This window comes from Moesziomyces antarcticus, assembly GCF_000747765.1.
Source record: "Moesziomyces antarcticus DNA, scaffold: scaffold_v10004, strain JCM 10317, whole genome shotgun sequence".
Taxonomy (NCBI): Eukaryota; Fungi; Basidiomycota; class Ustilaginomycetes; order Ustilaginales; family Ustilaginaceae; genus Moesziomyces; species Moesziomyces antarcticus.
The window spans coordinates 470499-489745 of NW_014639006.1; the positions used below are offsets into that span (position 1 = coordinate 470499).

General features: G+C 59.4%; 9 protein-coding genes across 9 annotated transcripts; 4 read left to right on the plus strand and 5 right to left on the minus strand.

Moving 5' to 3' along the window:
- Nucleotides 1–424: 424 nt before the first annotated feature.
- Nucleotides 425–2050, plus strand: PAN0_004c2293 (glucan -alpha-maltohexaosidase precursor; the record flags this gene model as incomplete). Its single annotated transcript, XM_014802238.1, has 1 exon — nucleotides 425–2050. The coding sequence occupies one exon, from the start codon at nucleotides 425–427 to the stop codon at nucleotides 2048–2050; it is 1626 nt and encodes a 541-aa protein (XP_014657724.1).
- Nucleotides 2051–2200: 150 nt separating this feature from the next.
- PAN0_004d2294 (uncharacterized protein) lies at nucleotides 2201–3468 on the minus strand (the record flags this gene model as incomplete). Its single annotated transcript, XM_014802239.1, has 3 exons — nucleotides 2201–3040; nucleotides 3167–3291; nucleotides 3435–3468. 3 exons carry the CDS (start codon nucleotides 3466–3468, stop codon nucleotides 2201–2203), a joined length of 999 nt encoding a protein of 332 aa, XP_014657725.1.
- Nucleotides 3469–4375: 907 nt separating this feature from the next.
- PAN0_004d2295 (uncharacterized protein) lies at nucleotides 4376–4929 on the minus strand (the record flags this gene model as incomplete). The annotated part of the gene is made up of 2 exons (XM_014802240.1): nucleotides 4376–4566; nucleotides 4683–4929. The coding sequence occupies 2 exons, from the start codon at nucleotides 4927–4929 to the stop codon at nucleotides 4376–4378; spliced, it is 438 nt and encodes a 145-aa protein (XP_014657726.1).
- Nucleotides 4930–5830: 901 nt separating this feature from the next.
- PAN0_004d2296 (uncharacterized protein) lies at nucleotides 5831–7507 on the minus strand (the record flags this gene model as incomplete). Its single annotated transcript, XM_014802241.1, has 1 exon — nucleotides 5831–7507. The coding sequence occupies one exon, from the start codon at nucleotides 7505–7507 to the stop codon at nucleotides 5831–5833; it is 1677 nt and encodes a 558-aa protein (XP_014657727.1).
- A 971-nt stretch (nucleotides 7508–8478) lies between these two features.
- On the plus strand, nucleotides 8479–12114 carry PAN0_004c2297 (RNA-binding protein Prp24; the record flags this gene model as incomplete). The annotated part of the gene is made up of 1 exon (XM_014802242.1): nucleotides 8479–12114. One exon carries the CDS (start codon nucleotides 8479–8481, stop codon nucleotides 12112–12114), a length of 3636 nt encoding a protein of 1211 aa, XP_014657728.1.
- A 91-nt stretch (nucleotides 12115–12205) lies between these two features.
- PAN0_004d2298 (gamma-glutamyltranspeptidase) lies at nucleotides 12206–14407 on the minus strand (the record flags this gene model as incomplete). The annotated part of the gene is made up of 1 exon (XM_014802243.1): nucleotides 12206–14407. The coding sequence occupies one exon, from the start codon at nucleotides 14405–14407 to the stop codon at nucleotides 12206–12208; it is 2202 nt and encodes a 733-aa protein (XP_014657729.1).
- Nucleotides 14408–14591: 184 nt separating this feature from the next.
- Nucleotides 14592–15264, plus strand: PAN0_004c2299 (uncharacterized protein; the record flags this gene model as incomplete). Its single annotated transcript, XM_014802244.1, has 2 exons — nucleotides 14592–15153; nucleotides 15233–15264. 2 exons carry the CDS (start codon nucleotides 14592–14594, stop codon nucleotides 15262–15264), a joined length of 594 nt encoding a protein of 197 aa, XP_014657730.1.
- A 91-nt stretch (nucleotides 15265–15355) lies between these two features.
- PAN0_004d2300 (UPF0183-domain-containing protein) lies at nucleotides 15356–17254 on the minus strand (the record flags this gene model as incomplete). The annotated part of the gene is made up of 2 exons (XM_014802245.1): nucleotides 15356–15885; nucleotides 15967–17254. 2 exons carry the CDS (start codon nucleotides 17252–17254, stop codon nucleotides 15356–15358), a joined length of 1818 nt encoding a protein of 605 aa, XP_014657731.1.
- Nucleotides 17255–17669: 415 nt separating this feature from the next.
- On the plus strand, nucleotides 17670–18261 carry PAN0_004c2301 (uncharacterized protein; the record flags this gene model as incomplete). Its single annotated transcript, XM_014802246.1, has 4 exons — nucleotides 17670–17712; nucleotides 17807–17908; nucleotides 18001–18093; nucleotides 18197–18261. The coding sequence occupies 4 exons, from the start codon at nucleotides 17670–17672 to the stop codon at nucleotides 18259–18261; spliced, it is 303 nt and encodes a 100-aa protein (XP_014657732.1).
- Between the last annotated feature and the right edge of the window lie 986 nt (nucleotides 18262–19247).

Consider the following 19247-nt stretch of genomic DNA (forward strand, 5'->3'; position numbering starts at 1 on the left):
ACTGCCACGCGGAGTCAGCAGCCTGGCTGTTCGGTATCTTTAGGCAAGTCGACGTCACCACACAGCCGCACACGAGCCTCCAGGCTGCATGATTCCCGCACCGGCCAAGCGAGCGGACCCTCAACTGCCAACTTCACGCACCCGAGCTGTTGTTCTCATCCAACAGCGCCGACAATCCACTCGTGCCGAGGCCGAGGGCGCGCAGGCCCTGGTACGGACGCTCCCACGGTCGCGCAGCATGGACCGTGCTCCCGAGCCTAGATTCTATCGATAACGAACATTGGCGAGTCTTCTGCCAGGACCTTCCGTCCAGTCTCATAAGCACCCTAGCACGCCCGCGGGTCCACACTCACTCCTCCTCCATCTCCCGTCATCCTCAGCCTCTCACACCGTCGCTCTATCACGCGGCTCACCAGATTTCAAGATGGCGTCTTCGGCTAACAAGCACTCGGACAAGCATGAGCACAACTACACCATGATGCAGGCGTTCGAGTGGTACACGCAGGGCGAAGGCAAGCACTGGCAGTGGCTCGGCGACAACGCCAAGCGCTTCGCCGACATGGGCATCACCGCCGTCTGGATCCCCCCGCCCACCAAGGCCAGTTCCGGCTCCAGCACCGGCTACGACATTTACGACACCTGGGATCTCGGCGAGTTTGCGCATCCCCGCGACAAGGATGCAGGCCTGCAGCCGCCGCACCGCACCAAGTACGGCACGCGCGAGCAGCTCGAGGCGGCCATGAAGGAGCTCCGCAAGAACGGCATCTCGATCTACGTCGACGCCGTGCTCAACCACCGCATGGGCGCCGACGAGCTGCAGACCTTCAAGGCACGCATGGTCGACCAGAACGACCGCACCAAGCTCTGCTCCGACGCTTACGACATCGAGGGCTGGACCAAGTTCACCTTCCCCGGTCGCGATGGCAAGTACTCGGATTTCAAGTGGGGCTTCGAGCATTTCACGGGCGTCGACTGGGACCAGAAGGCCGAGACCAAGGCTATCTTCCGCATCGAGGGCGATGGCAAGCACTGGGCCACGGACGTGGACAAGGAGAACGGCAACTACGACTTCCTCATGGGTGCCGATGTCGATCACGCGCATCCCGATGTGGCGAAGGACATCCTCAACTGGGGCGCCTGGATGATGCGCAACTTCCCCATCGCAGGCTTCCGCTTCGATGCGGTCAAGCACATGTCGCGCGACTTTGTCCACGACTTTGTCAAGCACATCCGCGAAGAGGCGCGCAGGCTGCGCAAGGAGCGCGGCCTCGAGGCTGCCGACGAGAGCGAGGGTCCGATCGCCTTCAGCGTGGGTGAGTTCTGGAAGGATGATCTCGACTCGTGCCTCAAGTACCTGGGCAACTTTGGCGACGAGCAGTTCTCGCTCTTCGACACACCGCTGCATTACAACATGAAGGAAGCCGGCGATGCCGCCGAGAATTACGACCTGCGCAAGATCTTCGACAGCACCATCGTACAGAAGCGACCCATCGACGCGGTCACGCTTGTCGAGAACCACGACACGCAGAAGGGCCAGGCGCTCGAATCCACCGTCTCGGCCCAGTTCAAGCCGCTTGCCTACGCGCTCATCCTCATGCGCGTTTCGGGCTACCCTTGCGTCTTCCTGGGTGATCTCGACGGCTGCAACACGACTGGCATCGACAATGGCGAAGGCAAGGCTGAGCCTATGGCGGATCTGGACAAGTTCCTCAAAGCTCGCAAGTACTATGCCTATGGCGAGCAGCGCGACGTGTGGGACCATCCCAACTGCGTCGCGTGGGTCCGTACGGGCACCAAGAACCCAGACTCCTCGGTAGACGACGACGCCGGCTACGATGCCTCGGCCACCATCATCTGCAATGGAACCGAACAGGGCTCCAAGTGGGTCGAAGTCGGAAAGCGCTACGTAGGCAAGAACTTTGTCGATGTCATCGGCTGGTTCCAGGGCCAGCAGAAGGTCAACGACGACGGTTGGGTCGAGGTTCACTGCCATCCGCGCTCCGTCTCCGTCTGGGTTCCTGAAGACTCGAAGCACCGTCAATTCTTTTAAGGTACGATAGAGAAATGGAAGCATGCAATTGGAACTCCTGTTCACACGCGATTGGTAGTCACAGACATCTTGGCGATTCCATCTGTAAGACTGCAGCTGGATGAAAGGAATGGTGGTGTGTGTGTGTGCGGAAAAGGGGGAAGACTGTGGCTACTGGTAAAGCTTGATGTATACGCTCGAGGATCCCAGCATCCGAACTCTGTCGATTGGCTTGACCGATCGCGACAAGACACGAGTCCTGTAAGCCACAAAGGGTCGGCTATGCGCGCCACGGAATGCACCGAGATACTGATAGATGCCCGAGCCCGGAGCGCCGATCTCCTGCCAGACTCCAAGGATGATGTGATGTCTGTCGGCATTGTAGCCATGCATGCTATTGAACAGCCCGTTTCGGACGTTGAGTTGCGCCAGTTGGAAGCGGCGATCCCCCACCTGCATTGGCCACAAGCCAAAAGTCGTATCACGACGACTCACGCTGTCCATGAAAGTCGCAAACTCCTGCGGGTCGGACCCTGGCTGGAACGTCGTGACCGTCTGCGGGGCATCCTGCATTCGCGTTTCGGATTGCTTGAAGAACTCCGCCTTGACTTCTTGAAGGGACAGCTTACGCTGAGGGAAGCTTAGCTCATGGTACGGATACTTGGCGATGTGGTTCCAGTCCACTTGGAGCAGATACATGTCGGAATCCAGACGACTCCACGCTGTGGCCTCGACGCCATGCTTGGGAGCATAGGGCTGGATGAGATCGAGCGGACGCACCATGCTTTCCCAGCCTGGTTCCCCATGACCTGCGGAACTCGCCGCTCCCTGACCGGAAGAAGAGGCGAACGGCGAAGACAGTTGGGGTGCCTCGCGAATCTCGGAAAGCGTTCGCTCGATTTCAGCGCCTGGGATCGCAGCTCCGGTAGCAATCTGAGCCACAACGACCAGCGTTGCGGCGGAAAAGAGTGTGAGAGAGCGGAGCGAGGGCATCTCGACTTTGAGGAAGATCTGGAGTACAGGCCAAAGGACAAGCTTCGAGGGAACGACGGCTCTCTTGTTGGCAATTTATACCTTCGACTCTGCGCCTCAAGATGAGGGGCTCTTGCAGCGTTTGCGCTGCCAGGGGTTTCGTACCCCACCCATGCCGACCGCGATTCTCGTGGTGCACACCAACAGCGGCTTCAACCCACCTATTGTATTGTTGTCCACCATCACTGTGCCACGGGGCTCGAAGAAAGCCTTGTGCAGGATGCGTTTCACTTGATTGTTGTCCAGATGATTGAAACCGTCAAGGCATTGGATTAGACATCTATCGAGCCTGCATGAGCGTGAGCCAAATGAAGTACCACATCTGATATGCAGGGGGCTACAGGGGTACTGTATACTGTTTCCGAACACCCACATTTGAGACTCGCTTTTGACGACAATTGGGGCATTGTGTGATTCTCGAACAGTGATGCTGGTGGCAGGCTCACGGTGGGTTGCGACGAAGTAGACTCAAACCTATCACATCACGGCTATCGCAAGGCTATAGCTGCATGTCACAGACTTTGATGCCAGCGTCATCATTGGGCCTTGACGAAAAGCACACAAATATACATCTCGTCGTTACAAAGGAGCGATCCGTTGGATGGGGCACACGATCGGCTTGATCTCATTGCATCTCGATCCACGACTCGGAGCGTCAAGATACACGTAGTCACGACTCACTTTTCGCACGGCACCGAGCTCCAACTCTGTATACAAGCCTCTCTAGCTGCTGCACATTCCTGTGATCCATCTGAGCGAAGAGTAAGCGACGTTCGGCTTCCTTGTCATAGTCCGGGAAACACGTTCGGATCGCTAGAGCGCTCAAAGTAGCCACGTTGATTTTGCTTCAGGTGAGTCTGTTGCACTTGCGTAGCCGTTCACCTTACGAGATGTCTTGCACAAGGTATCATGCCTGCAATGCGACATGAGGAGAAACTCGGAGAAAGGGAATGGGGACTGATGATGGCGTCAGGGGCAGATCTTGAGAACAGGCATCTCTCAACTACCTTACATCCGCTCCGAGTGCTCACTCCGTCTCATAATCAAATCAAGATCAGGACCATTGATCCTGTCGGTATGGCGCCGAGCTTACCTCTAAAAGATGAGATCAACACCAGCCTCTCTGACACCGAGAAGTTTGCCATAAGCATGATAGAATTGAAAGAAAAACTCGAGACGACTGACAGAATTGGGCTCCGAAACCAGTGTGCCAAAAAGGACCCTGGTGGCATTCGGAGGCGAGGTTTCGGACAAGCGATGCCGACATGGGCATGTCGACTGCTTCTTCGCTCTCGCCAATGATCCTTCTCGAATCTAAGAGACAGGGATCAGATCGCTGTTGGGGCAGGCAGTGTAGTGCTGAACAGGTCCCGTGGTCTGAGTGGTGCCAGAGATGAGAGACGTCCTAGCGACATCCAGGCAGTTGTTCTTGCCCATAGTGATGGTGAAAGTGTTGTCATCAAAGGCGAACGACTGCATCTTGCCATCCCAGACCAGAACAAAGCCTGTAGTATCCGTCAATTTCATCAATCGGAAGAGAGCGTCAGCATATCATACCTCTACAGGACCGCCAATCCGTATCACTGGTTCATTCTGTGTCACTGCATATGGTCACACTCACGGCTTCCGTCCGAGTTCATGTAGCCATGGGCGCTAGGCTCGAGCATGCTGTTCCTAATGTCACCCGAGAACAGGAAGCAGGCGTATGCCTGGTTCGTGATGCGGTTGCCAATGCCACAGTAGTTGTCAAACTGCGACTCATCCTGGACGATGCCTGCAGTCGAGGGCGGGCCGAAAGGCGATTGAGCCAGGGCACCGCTGACCGAGAGCAGAGCAACGATGGCGAGGGAGGCGGTCTTGGAGAACATGATGTAGAGTATAGTGAAGGCTACTTGTTGTGTAGAGAAAAGTTGATGCGGGTCTTTGGGGGAGGAGGACAAAGCAGCTCGTGGTATTTATGTATCGAGAGCTCTGATACGACACAGCTCGCTCTCCTCGAAGCGAGGAATAGATAAGTCTTCACACCCGAAGAAACGACCCACAGCTTTGTGGGACCGAGCGAAACATTGACCCACGGGACCATGCCACGATATGACATTCAACACAGCCCTGTGGGGCCGTGCCCCACAAGCAAATGAAGGTACCACCATCCCGTGGTGTGGCTGCAAAGATATGAAGCCTGCCCCAAACGAGGCACGATCGGCTCCATGGCCGCATCTTGCGCTGAACCTGAGCTTCGCCTCCGTCTCTTTCACAGAAATCTTCTTCCTGTGTCTGACTGCATTGCCCGACAAATGCCACTGGATGACGAGAGAACGAGCAAAATGCCAGAAGTTGCAGCAGTCAATGCATTTGAAGCGAAGCACAGGCCTGTGATGAATCTTTGAGCCCCACAATCCAACCTTGCGATATCTGCTCAAGCCCACCTGCTTCAGCTCGGCCCGGTCGACTTCACACCCCACATCGCCGTCCTTGGATACCGCACATCAGCTCCTCTAACTTGCCACTGCGAGCAACCGGGCCGAAGTTCCAGAGACGCGGAGCTCATCGCGTCTTGTCAAACAGGCCTTTCCCTGTCAACCTCGCTCACTGGCCTCCCATCTTTTTCACCTCGAGGTTGCTGATGTCAGGCTCGTCTCTGAGCCCGTTAGCTCGTAAGCAGCATGTCAAGCTTTCAGTATGTTCAGTATCAAGATTTTGCCTCGAGCAATTGCGTGATATGAAGTCGAGCAGATGGGACAAAGGATGAAGCGGGGCTAAGGCGAGAGTTCAAGGATGACCGTAGCGCCAGACGTCCCCATAGCGCCAGGCGTCCTCGACGTGAGGGTTCAGGTGGGCCATCAGGACATCGATAGCGTTATCCTGCGGAGCCTCGTATGGATTTGGACCGTCGTATCGGTGATGAGGGAACCTGACTTGCTGGCGAGGCTGCGCTGGTTGTGGTGCAGGCCGATGTTCCAAGCGAGGAGGCCCGAATGGCTGAGGATACACATGACCTGCTTGTGCTCCGCCTGCGTGTGCCTGGACCAGAGCCACGGGGTCCGGGATAGGAGAAGGATGCGTCGGCTCGAGACCCTGCACGAGATTGGGACTCGCTGGAAAGAAGATTTCCGGCTCCTCGACTGGCTGCGCCGTGTTCCCCGGGGTTCTCTCTGCATCTTCGTAAGAAGACAGGCGCACCTTGTGCCTCGAATCAAGCTCCTCGTCTTGCTCTCTCTTCGAGTCGCTAACGTCCATCTTCAAGCTCGGAGGGAAAGACGGTCGAGGTGGTCGATGTGTGGTCGCTTCTGCTTGCTCATGAGCGCTGCGGCGTGACGATTCCGCAGTTGCAGACCTGACGCTTCTTTCGGCGGTTGAGCCAGACAGAGGCTCTGGGGGAAAGAGATCAAGAGGATGTCCCATGGGTCGCGGTCGATCCATCAGAAGTCTTAAGGGACGATACTTCTCCGCTTGAGTCCATTGAGGACGCGCGAGTGAAGGCGCGTAGGCCAAATCGACGCTCGTAAGCTCTTGGAGGCTGGCGGGAATGGTGTAGATGGTTTCGAAGCGCACCTCTGGCACCACTCTTACTGGCCGAACGACCGCCCGAGGAACGAGACGATTGCGAGTAGGAGATAATGTGTACATGACACGGTCCAGGACAGGTAAGGCCTGACCGTCTGAAATGTACGTCTCCAACTGCGTCTGACCGCTAGCCAGGTCGAATCTCTCGAATATGGGCGCTTGGAACCACGGCCTGAGCCGATGATTTCTGTCAATCTGCGCCGACATCAAGCCGTACCACATGAGATCGTCCTGCTTCTCGGTAGAAGTGAATTGAGCCATATACTGATGGCTCTGTTCGAGTAGACCGACCATTTGGTCCGTTGAAAAGGAATTGTACCGGGTGCTATCGCTTTCGTGCGGTAACGAAGCCACCTGGCGCTCGATGGTAGAGGGTGTGTATCCGAGACGCTCTATATCGCCAAGAGATCTCGAACTGAAGACTCTCGGAAGGTCGTAGACCCAAGCCCAGCCGCGTCTGTACGCATTGAACTTCTCCCAAATGACCCGATACGGAGGCGCTCTGCTTGAGGAAGAAGAAGCGTCCCGGAGGCGTCCACGAAGCACGAACTTGGGCTCGAGTGCGTACTTTGCATCTGTATCGCGCCATACGCGAACAGCATGCATGTAGACGATGATGTCTGGATTGTACGCGCCCATAGGGTTCTGAGGCAACTCATCGGCCACCCGGATGAAGACTGTGGGTACGTGTGAGCCGCCCAGGGGATAGTCTAAGTAGTTCGGATGTTTGGAGAGCTTGGAGGGAAGGCTGGTGGGTGCGGCGTCTCGTATCCTGACATCTGAGCCGGTGCGAATCAAAGGCCAATGATGAGGGTAGTAGTTTGTCCTGTCGATTTGAGCCGAGGCGAGCTGGGCGATATGATCGTAGTAGGACTCTGACATCGACCGTCCAGTTGTTGGATCGGTGAATCCGAACCTTTTGGGGAACGAGTGCGAGTCTGGCCGCTCCCGATCGTCAGGAGCGGATGAGCTCCAGTCGCCGCGGTGATGGCGACTGCTCTCGGAGCCACCAGCGCACGACACCAGCCCGACAAAGAGGGTGGCGAAAAGCAATCATAAAAGAAACCAGACGAAGCGTTGAGACGTCATCTTTGCTGAATGGTGGCAAAGCGAGAGAAGAGAGTCGCGAGACTGGCACCCCTTTATATCTTAGGTCGTTGACGACACGATCGAAGGAACCAAGCAAGGTGGTGGGGACTACACGGCTGTACCATCACCTCGCTGGTTGAAGCGCAATGAGGTCAAGTTGAGCAGTCCCGCAGAGGGCATGTCATATCACATGAGTTGGAGCCATTGATGCTCGTCCGGGCTTCTTGTGCCGGTACAAATCTGACCGAGCGCCGCAGCCGTGCTAAACTCGGAGTCAAGCGAGATAGACGCTATGATAGGCAGCGCTGCACCACGATTTGGGTCCGGCGAGACTTTGCCGTTTGCTCGCTTTACTGTATGAAATGTGGAGACAGCACAGAAGAATCGAAGATCGAGAAGAGCGAGGCGCCATATGGCTTCCTCGATCCCCGTTTGCTTCTCATCCTTCGGTGCGTTTGTGGCGCTGCATCTCGGTCGCTTGACACCTTCATACCAGCCACCCTCAACAGCGTCAGCCGATGTCGACACTTTAGCATCATGATTTGGACGCCGTTTTTGTTTCGCTTTATTCACTTTTTTTTTTTCTCGATTTGTTTTTTGTTGACGGGCAGCCGGCAGCCGGAAGTCGGAAAATCAACAAAAATGCTCAACGCACAGGTCAATCCGGTGGAGGTGCGGATCGCTTCTTCTCACCACTGCCATCATCTGCATCTCATCACATAACGAGCGGCGACCACTTGCGAAGCCCGCAAACTCGGTCCGAGATGTCGCTTGTTCCTGAAGCTGATGCGCAGGTGGCTTTGACAACGCTGCGCCCGGCTGCGCACCGGGATCGCTTCATCCATCTGCAGACCGCAGCACGAAGTGCAGGAGGGTCTGATCCAGCGCAGCGCCTCAACACAATCATCGAGCTGCTTCAGCACTATCGGAATGCTGCGGGACTCGGTGCGCTGCTCCCACATGACTGGGATCTCTATCTCGCACTCGAATCACGCCTCGCAGCCGCGTCAGCTCCGCTCAATTCCGAGGCGCTCCATGCGCTATTCGAGCTCCACAAGAACGCCACATTGCAGTATCAGAGCCGGCATCTCATTGTGCGGTATATCAGCCTTGTACTCGCGTATTTCTCTCGCATCAACGGCGTCGAAGTCGCCGCAACGCCAGCCTTGGCTGATGATCCGTCGTCATCGGCCGCAAAGGTTTCCGACCCCGCTCTCAAGTGGACCAGCCTCGAATCGTGTCCCACATTCGACACTTTGAGCGGTGCCTACGTCGTACAGTCGCTACCCGCATTGTCCACCGACGCCAGCCATGCAAGCGCATGGGAAGCGGTTTGTGGACTCGACGCAGTACGGTCGCGCCTGCGAGAAGCGTACGCCAAGTGCGCCTACCAGCTGCAAGAGTCTCAATCGGTTTGGAGGCCGTATCTTGCATTTGAGGAGGCGCTGCTCAACTCGCCCCACATTGCGCGCGATCAGCAGGTGGAGGCGGTACGACAGGTCTACCTGGCCCGGCTCAAGGTGCCTCACGCTGCGATCGACGACACCTTCCAGGCATTCTCGCAGTTCGTCACGCAGCACCTGCCGCCACACCAGTACGAGTCCGAGATGTCGGCTGCAAACACACTCGTCGCCGAGTCGAGGAGCATGCTGCGACAGCGCGAGCAGTTTGAAGATGCGCTAACGCCGCTCCTGGCCAGCGGATCGTTGCACGTGCCCGGATCCAGGCAGGATGTGGATAGCTTTGCGACGTACTGCAAGCCGTACCTTCGCTGGCAGACTGGTCGGGCAAAGCGTGCGGCACGGTCGAAAGACCGGACGGCCCACACAGAGCTGGACCTGGCGTGTGCGCTGTACGAGCGCCTGATCGCTGTGTTTGGCCTGCATCCGCCCACTACGCATCGCGAAGAGCTGGTCTATTACGCCGGTGACCTGGACGGTGCAGCGCAGTCGTCGAAACAATGGAAGCGCCTTAGCAATGCGGAGCGCGCAGCACGCACGCAGCAGGAGGAGCAGCTTCTGGGCGAGCGTCTGTCGCTCGCGACCGACCTGTGGCTCGACTACATCGCGCTGCTCACTTCGGGCACGCATCCGGACGCGTCGTTGGTGATGGACGTGTGCACGCGCGCGGTGCACTGCCTGCCGACAGCGGTGAGTCTGCACGCGGCACTCATGCGCAGCTCGGCGCGCTTCCGACGTTCGCGTGCGCAGGTGGAGCAGCTGTTCGAACGAGTCGCCACGCCGGGTGCGCTCTCGCTCACTGCAGCCGAGCTCACGGATCTGACGCTGGCGCGCGTCGACTGCGAGCGCGAGCTGGCCACGTACGAGCTTGTGGTTAAGGCGGGCGCGGAGCTCGACATGGATCCGGCGCACGACATGGACAAGTTCACCGAGATCTACGCGCTGCTCAGCTATGCGCTCGGCAAGGTCGCCGAGGCAGGCGAAGGGCAGTACGACACGAGTCTGCAGCTCGAGCGCGTCACGGTCAACTGGGTGGAGCGCGCGGTGCATGCCATGGGCGGGCCTGCGTCCGAGGGCGGCGCGGGATTCAACGAGCTGGCGGAGCAGGTGTGGCAGACGGCCGTGACGCAGCAGCCAGACAACCTGCTCGTGTACCGCGAGGCGGCGGCGTACTGGCTGCGCCGCTTCGATGCGCGCAAGGCACGCGGCTGGCTCAAGGCCGGCGCGTCGAAGGTGGAGCGCAGGCACGCACAGGGCGCCGGCGAGGATGCGGCCGAGTATCAGGCGCTGCTGAACGACTGGCTCCAGCTCGAGCATCAGTACGGCTCGATCGAGGAGATCGAGCATGCCGAGACCAAGGCTCGTGCGGAGAGGCAGCGTGCACTCGAGGCCTGGTACGCGTCGTACGCCCAGTACGGCTATGCCCAGGGTGGAGTGGCGGAGAATGGGGCTGCGGCCAACGGTACGGATGGCACCGCGATGCAGGTCGAAGCACCGCAGCAGCCGAGCAGTACGAGTGCGGGCAAGCGCAAAGCGGACGACGATGTGGTGCTCGAAGACACGCCGATTGCCGATGCGCCCATGGCGACACGTGCCGACGACACGGCCGCAGCCGGAGGGGAGGGCGCAGCGGAGCAGAAGAAGACACGCACGGGCGAAGAGTCGGCGCCGGCGCGCGATCGGGAGCACTGTTCGGTGCTCGTCGCTGGGCTGGAGCCGTCGACCGACGCACAGGCTGTGCGGTCGCTGCTGCGCGGCTGCGGGCGCATCGTGGAGCTATCTGGCCCGACCGTGCTCACGCGCCACGACGGAACGTCGGAAGCGGCTGCGCTAGTCGAGTTTGCCGACGCCTCTGGAGCCGCTTCGGCGCTCACGCGCCACGGCAAACCGCTGGGCGCCACGCACGTATCGGTGCACATCGGATGGAAATGTACGCTGTTCGTGACGAACTTTGCGGAGGAGTGGACGGACGCCGACGTGCGTTCGGCATTCGGCGCACACGGGCTGGTGTTCAACGTGCGCTGGCCGAGCAAGCGCTTCGTGACTACGCGGCGGTTCTGCTACGTGCAGTACACGACGCCCTCGTCTGCGTCTGCGGCGGTTGCAGCGCTGGATGGAAGCGAGGTGGCGGAGGGACGACGGATGAGTGTGGCGCACTCTGATCCGAGCCGGCGCAAGGCGCGGACGGACGCGGTGGAGAATGCGCACGAGCTGTTCGTGTCGGGCTTTGCACGCAACATCACCGACGACGACATGCGCACGTACTTTGAGGCGTACGGCAAGGTGACTGGCGTCCGTCTGCTGCGCACGCCCGAGGGGTCGCTGAGGGGGATTGGGTTTGTCGATTTCGAGAATGCGCTCGAGGCGCAGCGGGCTATGCGCGAGCTCAACTCGACCAAGTGGAGAGGCAAGACGATCGCGGTCACTATGGCCGAGCACCGCAGTGCACATGGGGCCAAACCGCATAGAAGGGAGGATGTGGCCGAACGCAGGACGCGCAGTGTGCGCGTGCAGGGGTTGCCAGAGGATGCGCAGGAGGCGTTGATCCAGCAGGCACTCGAGCAGGCTGTGGGTCTGGGGAGTGTGGCACAGGTACTGTGGACACCGGGAGAGGGAAGGAGTGCGGTGGTGGCGTTTGGAAACCAGGCGGATGCGGGTAAGGCGGTGCTGCTGGCACAGACGGGCGAGGTGCGGTATGCGGATCAGCCGCTGGATGTAGTGGCGATGGACGAGCCAGCGCCCAAGCAGGAGCCACATGCATTGGCGTTTGTACCGCGCGCATCGCGCGGAAGAGGCCGTGGACGTGCGCGCGCCTTTGCCCCAATCACCCACGCCGTTGCACCAGCCCAGCAGGCCGAAGACGATATGCAGGTGGAGCCGGCCGCGCAACCTTCGGGGCAAGACCGATTCCGAGCGATGCTCAACACTTCTCACCAGTAATACCACCGAACCTCTTTCAATCGAACAACTCCTCATGAGACCCAGTCGAAAACGGGGTGAAACTCCTTGGCATTGCGGAAAGTGCTTTGATCTAGACGGCGACAGCGATGCCGCCTTTGCGCGAGTCGCTGGCGGCAAACACCTTCCTATGTCTTCCGCGCCTGGTCGCCGCGACAGCCTGGACCTCTGCCACGCCCAAATCGATGTCCAACCACGCCACCTCGTGGCCTCTCCCCAGCAATCCAGCGAGACTCTTGTTGCTGTACCCCGTCTCTACACTGAGCTGCGTCGGCAGGAGCTGGTGGTGCAACCTGGGCGCCTCGATGGCCTGCGACAAATCCATGCCCCACAGCACATAGTTGAAGAGGGTCTGGAGCACCGCGCTGAAGATCCTGCTGCCTCCAGACCCTCCCAGCACCATCTCAACCTCTCCATCCTCGGTCTCGACGATCGTTGGGCATGTCGACGAGAGCGGTCGCTTTCGCGGCTCGGGATAGTTGAACGGCGAAGGTGCTAGACCGAAAGCGTTCGGCACGCCCGGAGTCGAGGTGTCGTCCATTTCGTCGTTGAGGATCACGCCTGTTTCGCGGTCCATGACACGCGAGCCAAAGATGAGGTTGACAGTCGACGTGACGGCCACAGCCATGCCGTGCGCATCGAGGATCGACAGATGCATGGTACCGTGATCGGCGACAATGTCGAACTTCGGGTGGTAGTAGTCGAGCGCATGTGTACGGTCGTCTGTAATATTCGGCACGATGCGTTGCGCCTCCTCCATGGTCGGAATCTCAGCCATCCGCTTGCGGTCCTGGTCGGAGACAAAGGCAGGGTCCGCAAGCTCGGTGCGCTGACCGAAACCGAACTTGAGCGTCTCGACGAACCGGTGCAGGTTGACACTCGTCGGTCCGGTCGTGGCGAAGTCGGGGATGAGCGAGAGCATGTTCAGGATCGACAGCACCACGGGACCCGATGTGGGCGCATGCGTGGTATAGATCCTCTTGCCCAGCCAGGACCCCCGCAGCGCCGGCTGGACTACGACCTTGTATGCAGCCATATCGTCGAGGGTGAGGATGCCGCCGTTTTTCTGGGTTGTGTTGACGAGATGGTTCGCGATGGGGCCCGTGTAGAAGGCGTCGGGTCCATGGTCGGCGATGGACTGGAGCGTGCGTGCGTATGCGTGTCGATGAATCGAGTCGCCCTCCTTCAGCAGCTCGCCGGTTTCTGGGTTGACAAACACCTCGCGCCACACGGGGTCGTCGAGCATGAACCCGCCAAACCACACCAGCCGGCGCGCGAGTTCCTTGGACACCTTGGCGGAGCGCGCGAGCTCGATCGACGGCTGCACGAGCCGCTTCCACGGCAGCCTCCCCCACCTCCTATGTGCCTCCTCCAATCCCCGCAGTTCGCCGGGAACGCCGACAGCCAGGCCGCCAAACTGCGCTCGAGGCACGCGCCCGACGTACATGGTCTTGTTGGCCGCCGCGGGTGCGGTCTCCCTAAAATCGATCGTCATATGCTCTGCGCAATCCGCACCGGCATCTCGACCATAGCACTTTGTCGGATCGCGCACGATCATAAACCCTCCGCCGCCGATACCGGAGCTGAACATGTTGAGCACACCGACGCAGAGCGTCGATGCCACGGCCGCGTCCACAGCGGTGCCGTGCTCGAGCAGCACATCCAGACCGATCTGGCTGCACAGCTGGTTCTCAGTAGCCACACCTGCCTTGCTTCCGGTCGCGAGCACGGCTGGATGGCGACGTCCGCGGGGGTCTGTGCCTGGTGGGTGGCCCGTGTCGGGATCGCCGTCCGAGGCATCGTCGAACTCGCCGAGCAGCGTCTTGAGCACCACGGACATGGCTACGGCAAACGCAAAGATGGCGAGCAGCACAAGGATCGGGTTGCGAGCCAGTCTGGGCTTTGGCGATTGCGCGGGAGCTGGATGCGGGAGGAGGGGCGAGCGTTCGGTGGGCGCCGAGACGTGGCCGTCGGTGGAGACGACTTCTTCCTGGATCGGGTCGATGCCGTCGGATGTGGAGGCGGACGAGCGCAGGCTCGATGGCCGCGGAGAGGCTCGTGACGCCATGGCTCGACTCACTTGTGGATAAACAGATGCCGTTGCGTGAGTCTTTGGTCTAAGGAGGGTGATGGAGATGGAGGAAGAGATGGTGGAGGGAAGGTTGGGTAGGCTTGCATGTTGGCTGTATGCGGCGTCGGTTACATTGCCGCGCGGCATGTTCTGATCCGCGGCGATCTGCGCTCCGAGATATTTCCGGACGCTTTCTTTGAGCATGTTACACTCTACTATCATACAAATTACGCGAAAAAATCGGAAGGTGCCGGCGTGCGATGAGAAGAATCGGCGGCGCTTTGGCACGTCGGTCGGCCGCCGATCGTCTCCACTCGGGCCACTTGCGCATGCCCTTGCTGCTCCACTTCCCCATCCCGACATCACACACCCTTTGCGCTGCATCACAATGTTCACTGCTGCACGAGCTGCTTCTCGCCTCGGTGTGCGCTTTGCGTCCACGCAGGCTGCCGTGTCGGAAGCCGCCGCGACCGCCCGCGGAGCCGCCAAGGAAGGCCTGGGCGAGGCCAAGGGCGCACTCAAAGAAGCCCAAGGCACCATCAAGTCGACCGCCCAATCCGCTAAGGCCTCCCTGCCCTCTGCACCCTCTGCACCCTCGGCGCCCATCGTAGTCGGATCGCCCACCATCCGTCGCCCCGTCGGCTCGGTGCGTGGTGGCGTGCTCGGCTTCCTGTTCGGGTTTGGTATCGCTTCAGCTTACGGATATGCGTATCTGCTCAAGGAGTACAATGCCGCCAGCAACCTCATGCTCGCCTCGGTGGAGGAACTCCAGTCGAGCACCGAGAAGATCACCACCCACCTGCAGAGGCTCAACAAGCTCGAGGCCGATCTCAAGTCGCTCGGTTCGCAGGCGGCCTCCAGGGCCGAATTCGAAAAGAACCGTCTCGAGCTCAAGAAGATCGTCGATGGTATTCATGATGAAGTGCTCGACGTCAAGAAACAAGTCATCGGTAAGGCATCCTTCCCTCCCACCCCCTCTTCATCCGACCGCCTTGTGCTGACCTTTTCAACTCTCCAAACGACTGGCAGACCTTCCCCGTCCCACCAAATACATGCAGTAAATCAACCCTCCAGTCTCTCACTTCTTGGAAATTGGGCGCAATCTCAACCTTAAATTGTTCCAGACCTTCGATTGGATTGATGTTGCCGGTTCTAGAAGACTACTACGCCGACCATGGATCCGTCCTTGGCGACTTCGATCACCATGCCGTCTCGACCGACGAGTCGCGTGCTTAGATCGATGAGCAGCTCGCCTGACGCACCGTCGCGCTCGGGACTGCCATCCAGTGCCGTCGACTTGGCGTGCAGCGCCGCCATGGATCGACGCTGGTTCGCACCGCTGCCGCGCAGCTCAGCCGACGTGCCACGATCCAGCTCCATCCCCCGGTCGTCCTGGCCCTTGCTGAGCGTGCTGTCAAAGTGATCTTCAAACGAGAAAGCTGCCTCCGACTTGGCGTTGGCGGTCTTGTTGGCGACGTCGCGAATGACGCGCCAGGGGCACCGGTTGTAGCGCTGAAATAGTGCGTCGCCGGGCACGTTGGTGTGGCACACCACCTTTTCCAGCCGCGCCTGTCCCAATGCCGCCGCACCGTACACCTCGGCGCCGCTCGGCATACGCATCGTCTGCTTGGAAAACAAAAGATCGATGCCAAGGTCAAAGTAGTTGTAGAAGAACGCCGAGTCTGGAAAAAAGCACAAGGCAAGGTCAGCTCGCACGTCCAAAGCAGCCCCGTTCTCACAAGCAACATGTGTCGATGACTTACCGTCGAGATCATGAGACGCTGCAAAAGATTCGTCCGTAGCCGTGCTGTTTTCGGATCCTTCCCGAGCCCCCGCCGCCGCTCCTCTCGTCTGACCTTCCGCACCTCGATGTGTGCTTCCGCCATGGATCCTCATTCTGTCGTCCTCCTTGTAGAATATGCGCTGGGGTTGGCCTAGATCGCACAGCGCATCTTGAGGCGTCGTTACTCCCAGCATCAGCTCCACCACGTTGCCAACCGGCGCTTCGGTGGCTGCTGCGCCCGTGCCACCACCTCCGGGCAGCGGGGATGGCGTCCGGGACGCACCGGTCTTGGCAAAGTGCAAAGCGACGCTTTTGCCGGGCGTGATGTCGGCCTGCAGGAGCACGGGTGCACCCACATAGATCGCCTCGACATCGAGGGCTGCGCGATCGCGCTCGCTGTTGAGCTGCGCATAGTCGCCGAGTGCTGCGGTGGGTGAGAGTGTGCCTGGCTTGTGCGAGCGACCAGGTGCACCGGCATCGCTCGAGCCCTGATCGGGAGAGGGCGCCACGAGTACATCTTGAGGAACGTCAGGGTCGCTGCCCGAGAAGACGTGAATCGACGATACAGGCTGCAACTTGTCCACCTCGGCTGCCTTTGGCGCGTCGGACTTGAGCGCAAAGCAGAATGCGAGGCCGGGATAGGTGAGGAGGAATTCGGTGCGGCTCTGGAGGTGTTGTGCGTCCTTGCGACCGTACGCGAGGGCGACGAGGCTTTCTGATGCAACATAAGATGATTCGGAGCGTCCGGGATAGGTGGGACCAAGGATCTGGTGGAGGGTGGATCGGTTGAGCACCACGTGCTGTGACCTGGCGGTGCCGCTGGCGTAGATCAGCTTGCCGTTGTAGAAGAGGTTGACGGGGCGATGGCTTGGCTCCGAGCTTGGCGACGGAGATGTTGGGGCGGACGGAGAGCCATTACGTGAATGTGAAGATGCGGCTGTGTCGAGGTTCTCGAGCGTGATGAGGATGAGACGCTGGGTGGTGGCGTGAAAGATGAGGTGTAAGCTGGGCTGGATGGTGACGACGATGGGAGAGAGACGCGGCGCGGTTTCGTCGTAGACGATGTTGATGTGTGGGAAGAGCGACTGCTGCGAGCGTAGGTAGTTGAGCACATGCCAAAGCGAGTGGCCTAGCTTGAACGGACCCAGACCGAGCGAGGGACGCAGCACCAGATCGAGGCGGGGAGCGCCGAAGGACGACGAGCGATGACGCACATCCGTAGCTGTGGCGCCCGAGGACGGCAACGAGCCAAAGATGGGGCTCGACATCAGAGTTTGCGATGTGACTAGCTGAAGGAAGCTGCGAGGTGGATGACGGTGGATGGGGATGAACAGGTCGAGAGGTGGGCAAGTGGATGTGGGCAAGCATGGCCAGAGCGCAGGCGGTGCAGCACGTTCTACTGTATCTCGCCAGTCTCGCCAGTCAGGGTCCAATTGGCAGGGCCCTGCAGCGCGCGGCTTGGGGAGGCCAGCAGAGCTCGAGTGTGCATGTGGAGGCGTAGCCGCTCTTCACGCGTCCAGCCAGCCGCGCCTCTGCTGTTGGTGTTTGGCTCGGGCGCGAATGAGAGAATTTTGGGCTCAGCAGGACTTGATCGCAGTGTGTTACTTGCGTCTGTCCACCACAAAGCTTTGCTTCGACAGACCTTGGCAGCTTTGGCTTCTTCTCCTCGCGGATGCACTCGCTATGAAGGTCAAGGTCAAGTCGTGGAATGCTGTGGCCTACTGGTGTAAGTCGACTTGTCCGAGTCTGTTGCAATAGCAGCCATGGAACTTTACTGACAGTCGCATCTTGCTGTGTCTGCTTGGTCGATGCTGCTCTAGTGTGGGACGTCAAGGATCCAGACGACATCTGCGGTATCTGCCAGAGCAACTTTGATGGCTGCTGTGCAAGCTGCAAGGAGCCCGGCGACAGTTGTCCGCTACGTAAGTCGCACTGCCATGGCAGAACCCAGCGGAACGCAGCGCAATCCTACTGACGTTGGTCATTCGGCCCATCCGACTCTGGCTGAAAACAGTATTCGGCAAGTGCAGCCACGAGTTCCATCTGCACTGCATCATGAAGTGGCTGCAGGACAACGACGGCTGTCCGTCGTGTCGTCGTCCGTGGGGTAAGTAGTGGCCGATCAGGTTCGAGCCCAGATCGCTGCGTGCGTTTGCTGACTTGACCTTTCGCACCTTGATCGCTCTGCATCTACCGCAACGCAACAACAGAGGAAGTAGAAGGCACCACCATCGGAACAGCCGCCAACCATGCAGCCACAGCAGCCACGTCGTGATCGAGTCCTCGAGTGCTTGCTTGCACAGCTCCCGCCGTCTTCTCACATATACCCGCCGTCCCTGCTATCCAACACCGACGACGCACTTGCATCTGTACTATTGACCTCCATCGATCTATCTCGCCCGGCTTACTTCTGTCGGTGCAAGTTTGTGCTGAGCATCAGAACTGCCTCTTGAGACGATCTTCGGTTGGACTTTTATGCAGACCGGCCGATGCAACCTTGAGCGCGAAAGAATGAAGTTGTTAGGGCGGGCCCCAAACACAACCACAGGAAGAAAAATTTGAGTTTCGAGGACAGGGTGATCCAAAGGGTCTGACGCGTGCCGCCATCGTGAGCTTTCTTTTCCATGCTCGAGTCTGGGCCTGTCCACGAGCTGGGAAGCAGAGCTCGCCGAGAGGGTTCCACGTCGACTTCACGCGCCTTACCGAGAGGCGGGCAACGTGATCTCGCAGACTGAAAGCGAAGAGAATTGCGCCGTGAGTCAGCTGGGTCCAAGCTTGGTGGTCGAGGGCCAAGGCTGCAGGACTGGCAGCCTGATGACGTCGCGGACAGTCACCCCGCACGTCGACCGACGCGGCTCTTGACTCGCTTAGAACTCTTTTCCCGACGAACGTGCAACCCCGGACAAAAGGAAAGATGCCTCCACCTCTCTGGCTCCCTGGCAATTTTTGATGGTTCCGCCCCGCCGTCCGTCCGGATGGATCGCAGACATCCCAGACTTCCGGCGTGCAGCGGCGACAGAGTGTGATTGGAAGCGTGACACGCGTCGGCTCATCCGTACCACAGCGGTCTCTCTCACACTGTGATGGCGGAATTGGGTGCCGACGTGGCGTGACGACGAGGCGGAAGGCATCGGTGCTGCCGAGCTGACTGGAGGTGCGGCATGGATGGATGGACGCATGGGCGCCTTGCTAGGGTCCAAGACCAGCGCGCGAGCCACGCAGAGAGCGGCGGCGACGCTTTGGTCGGTGACGGAATTTGAA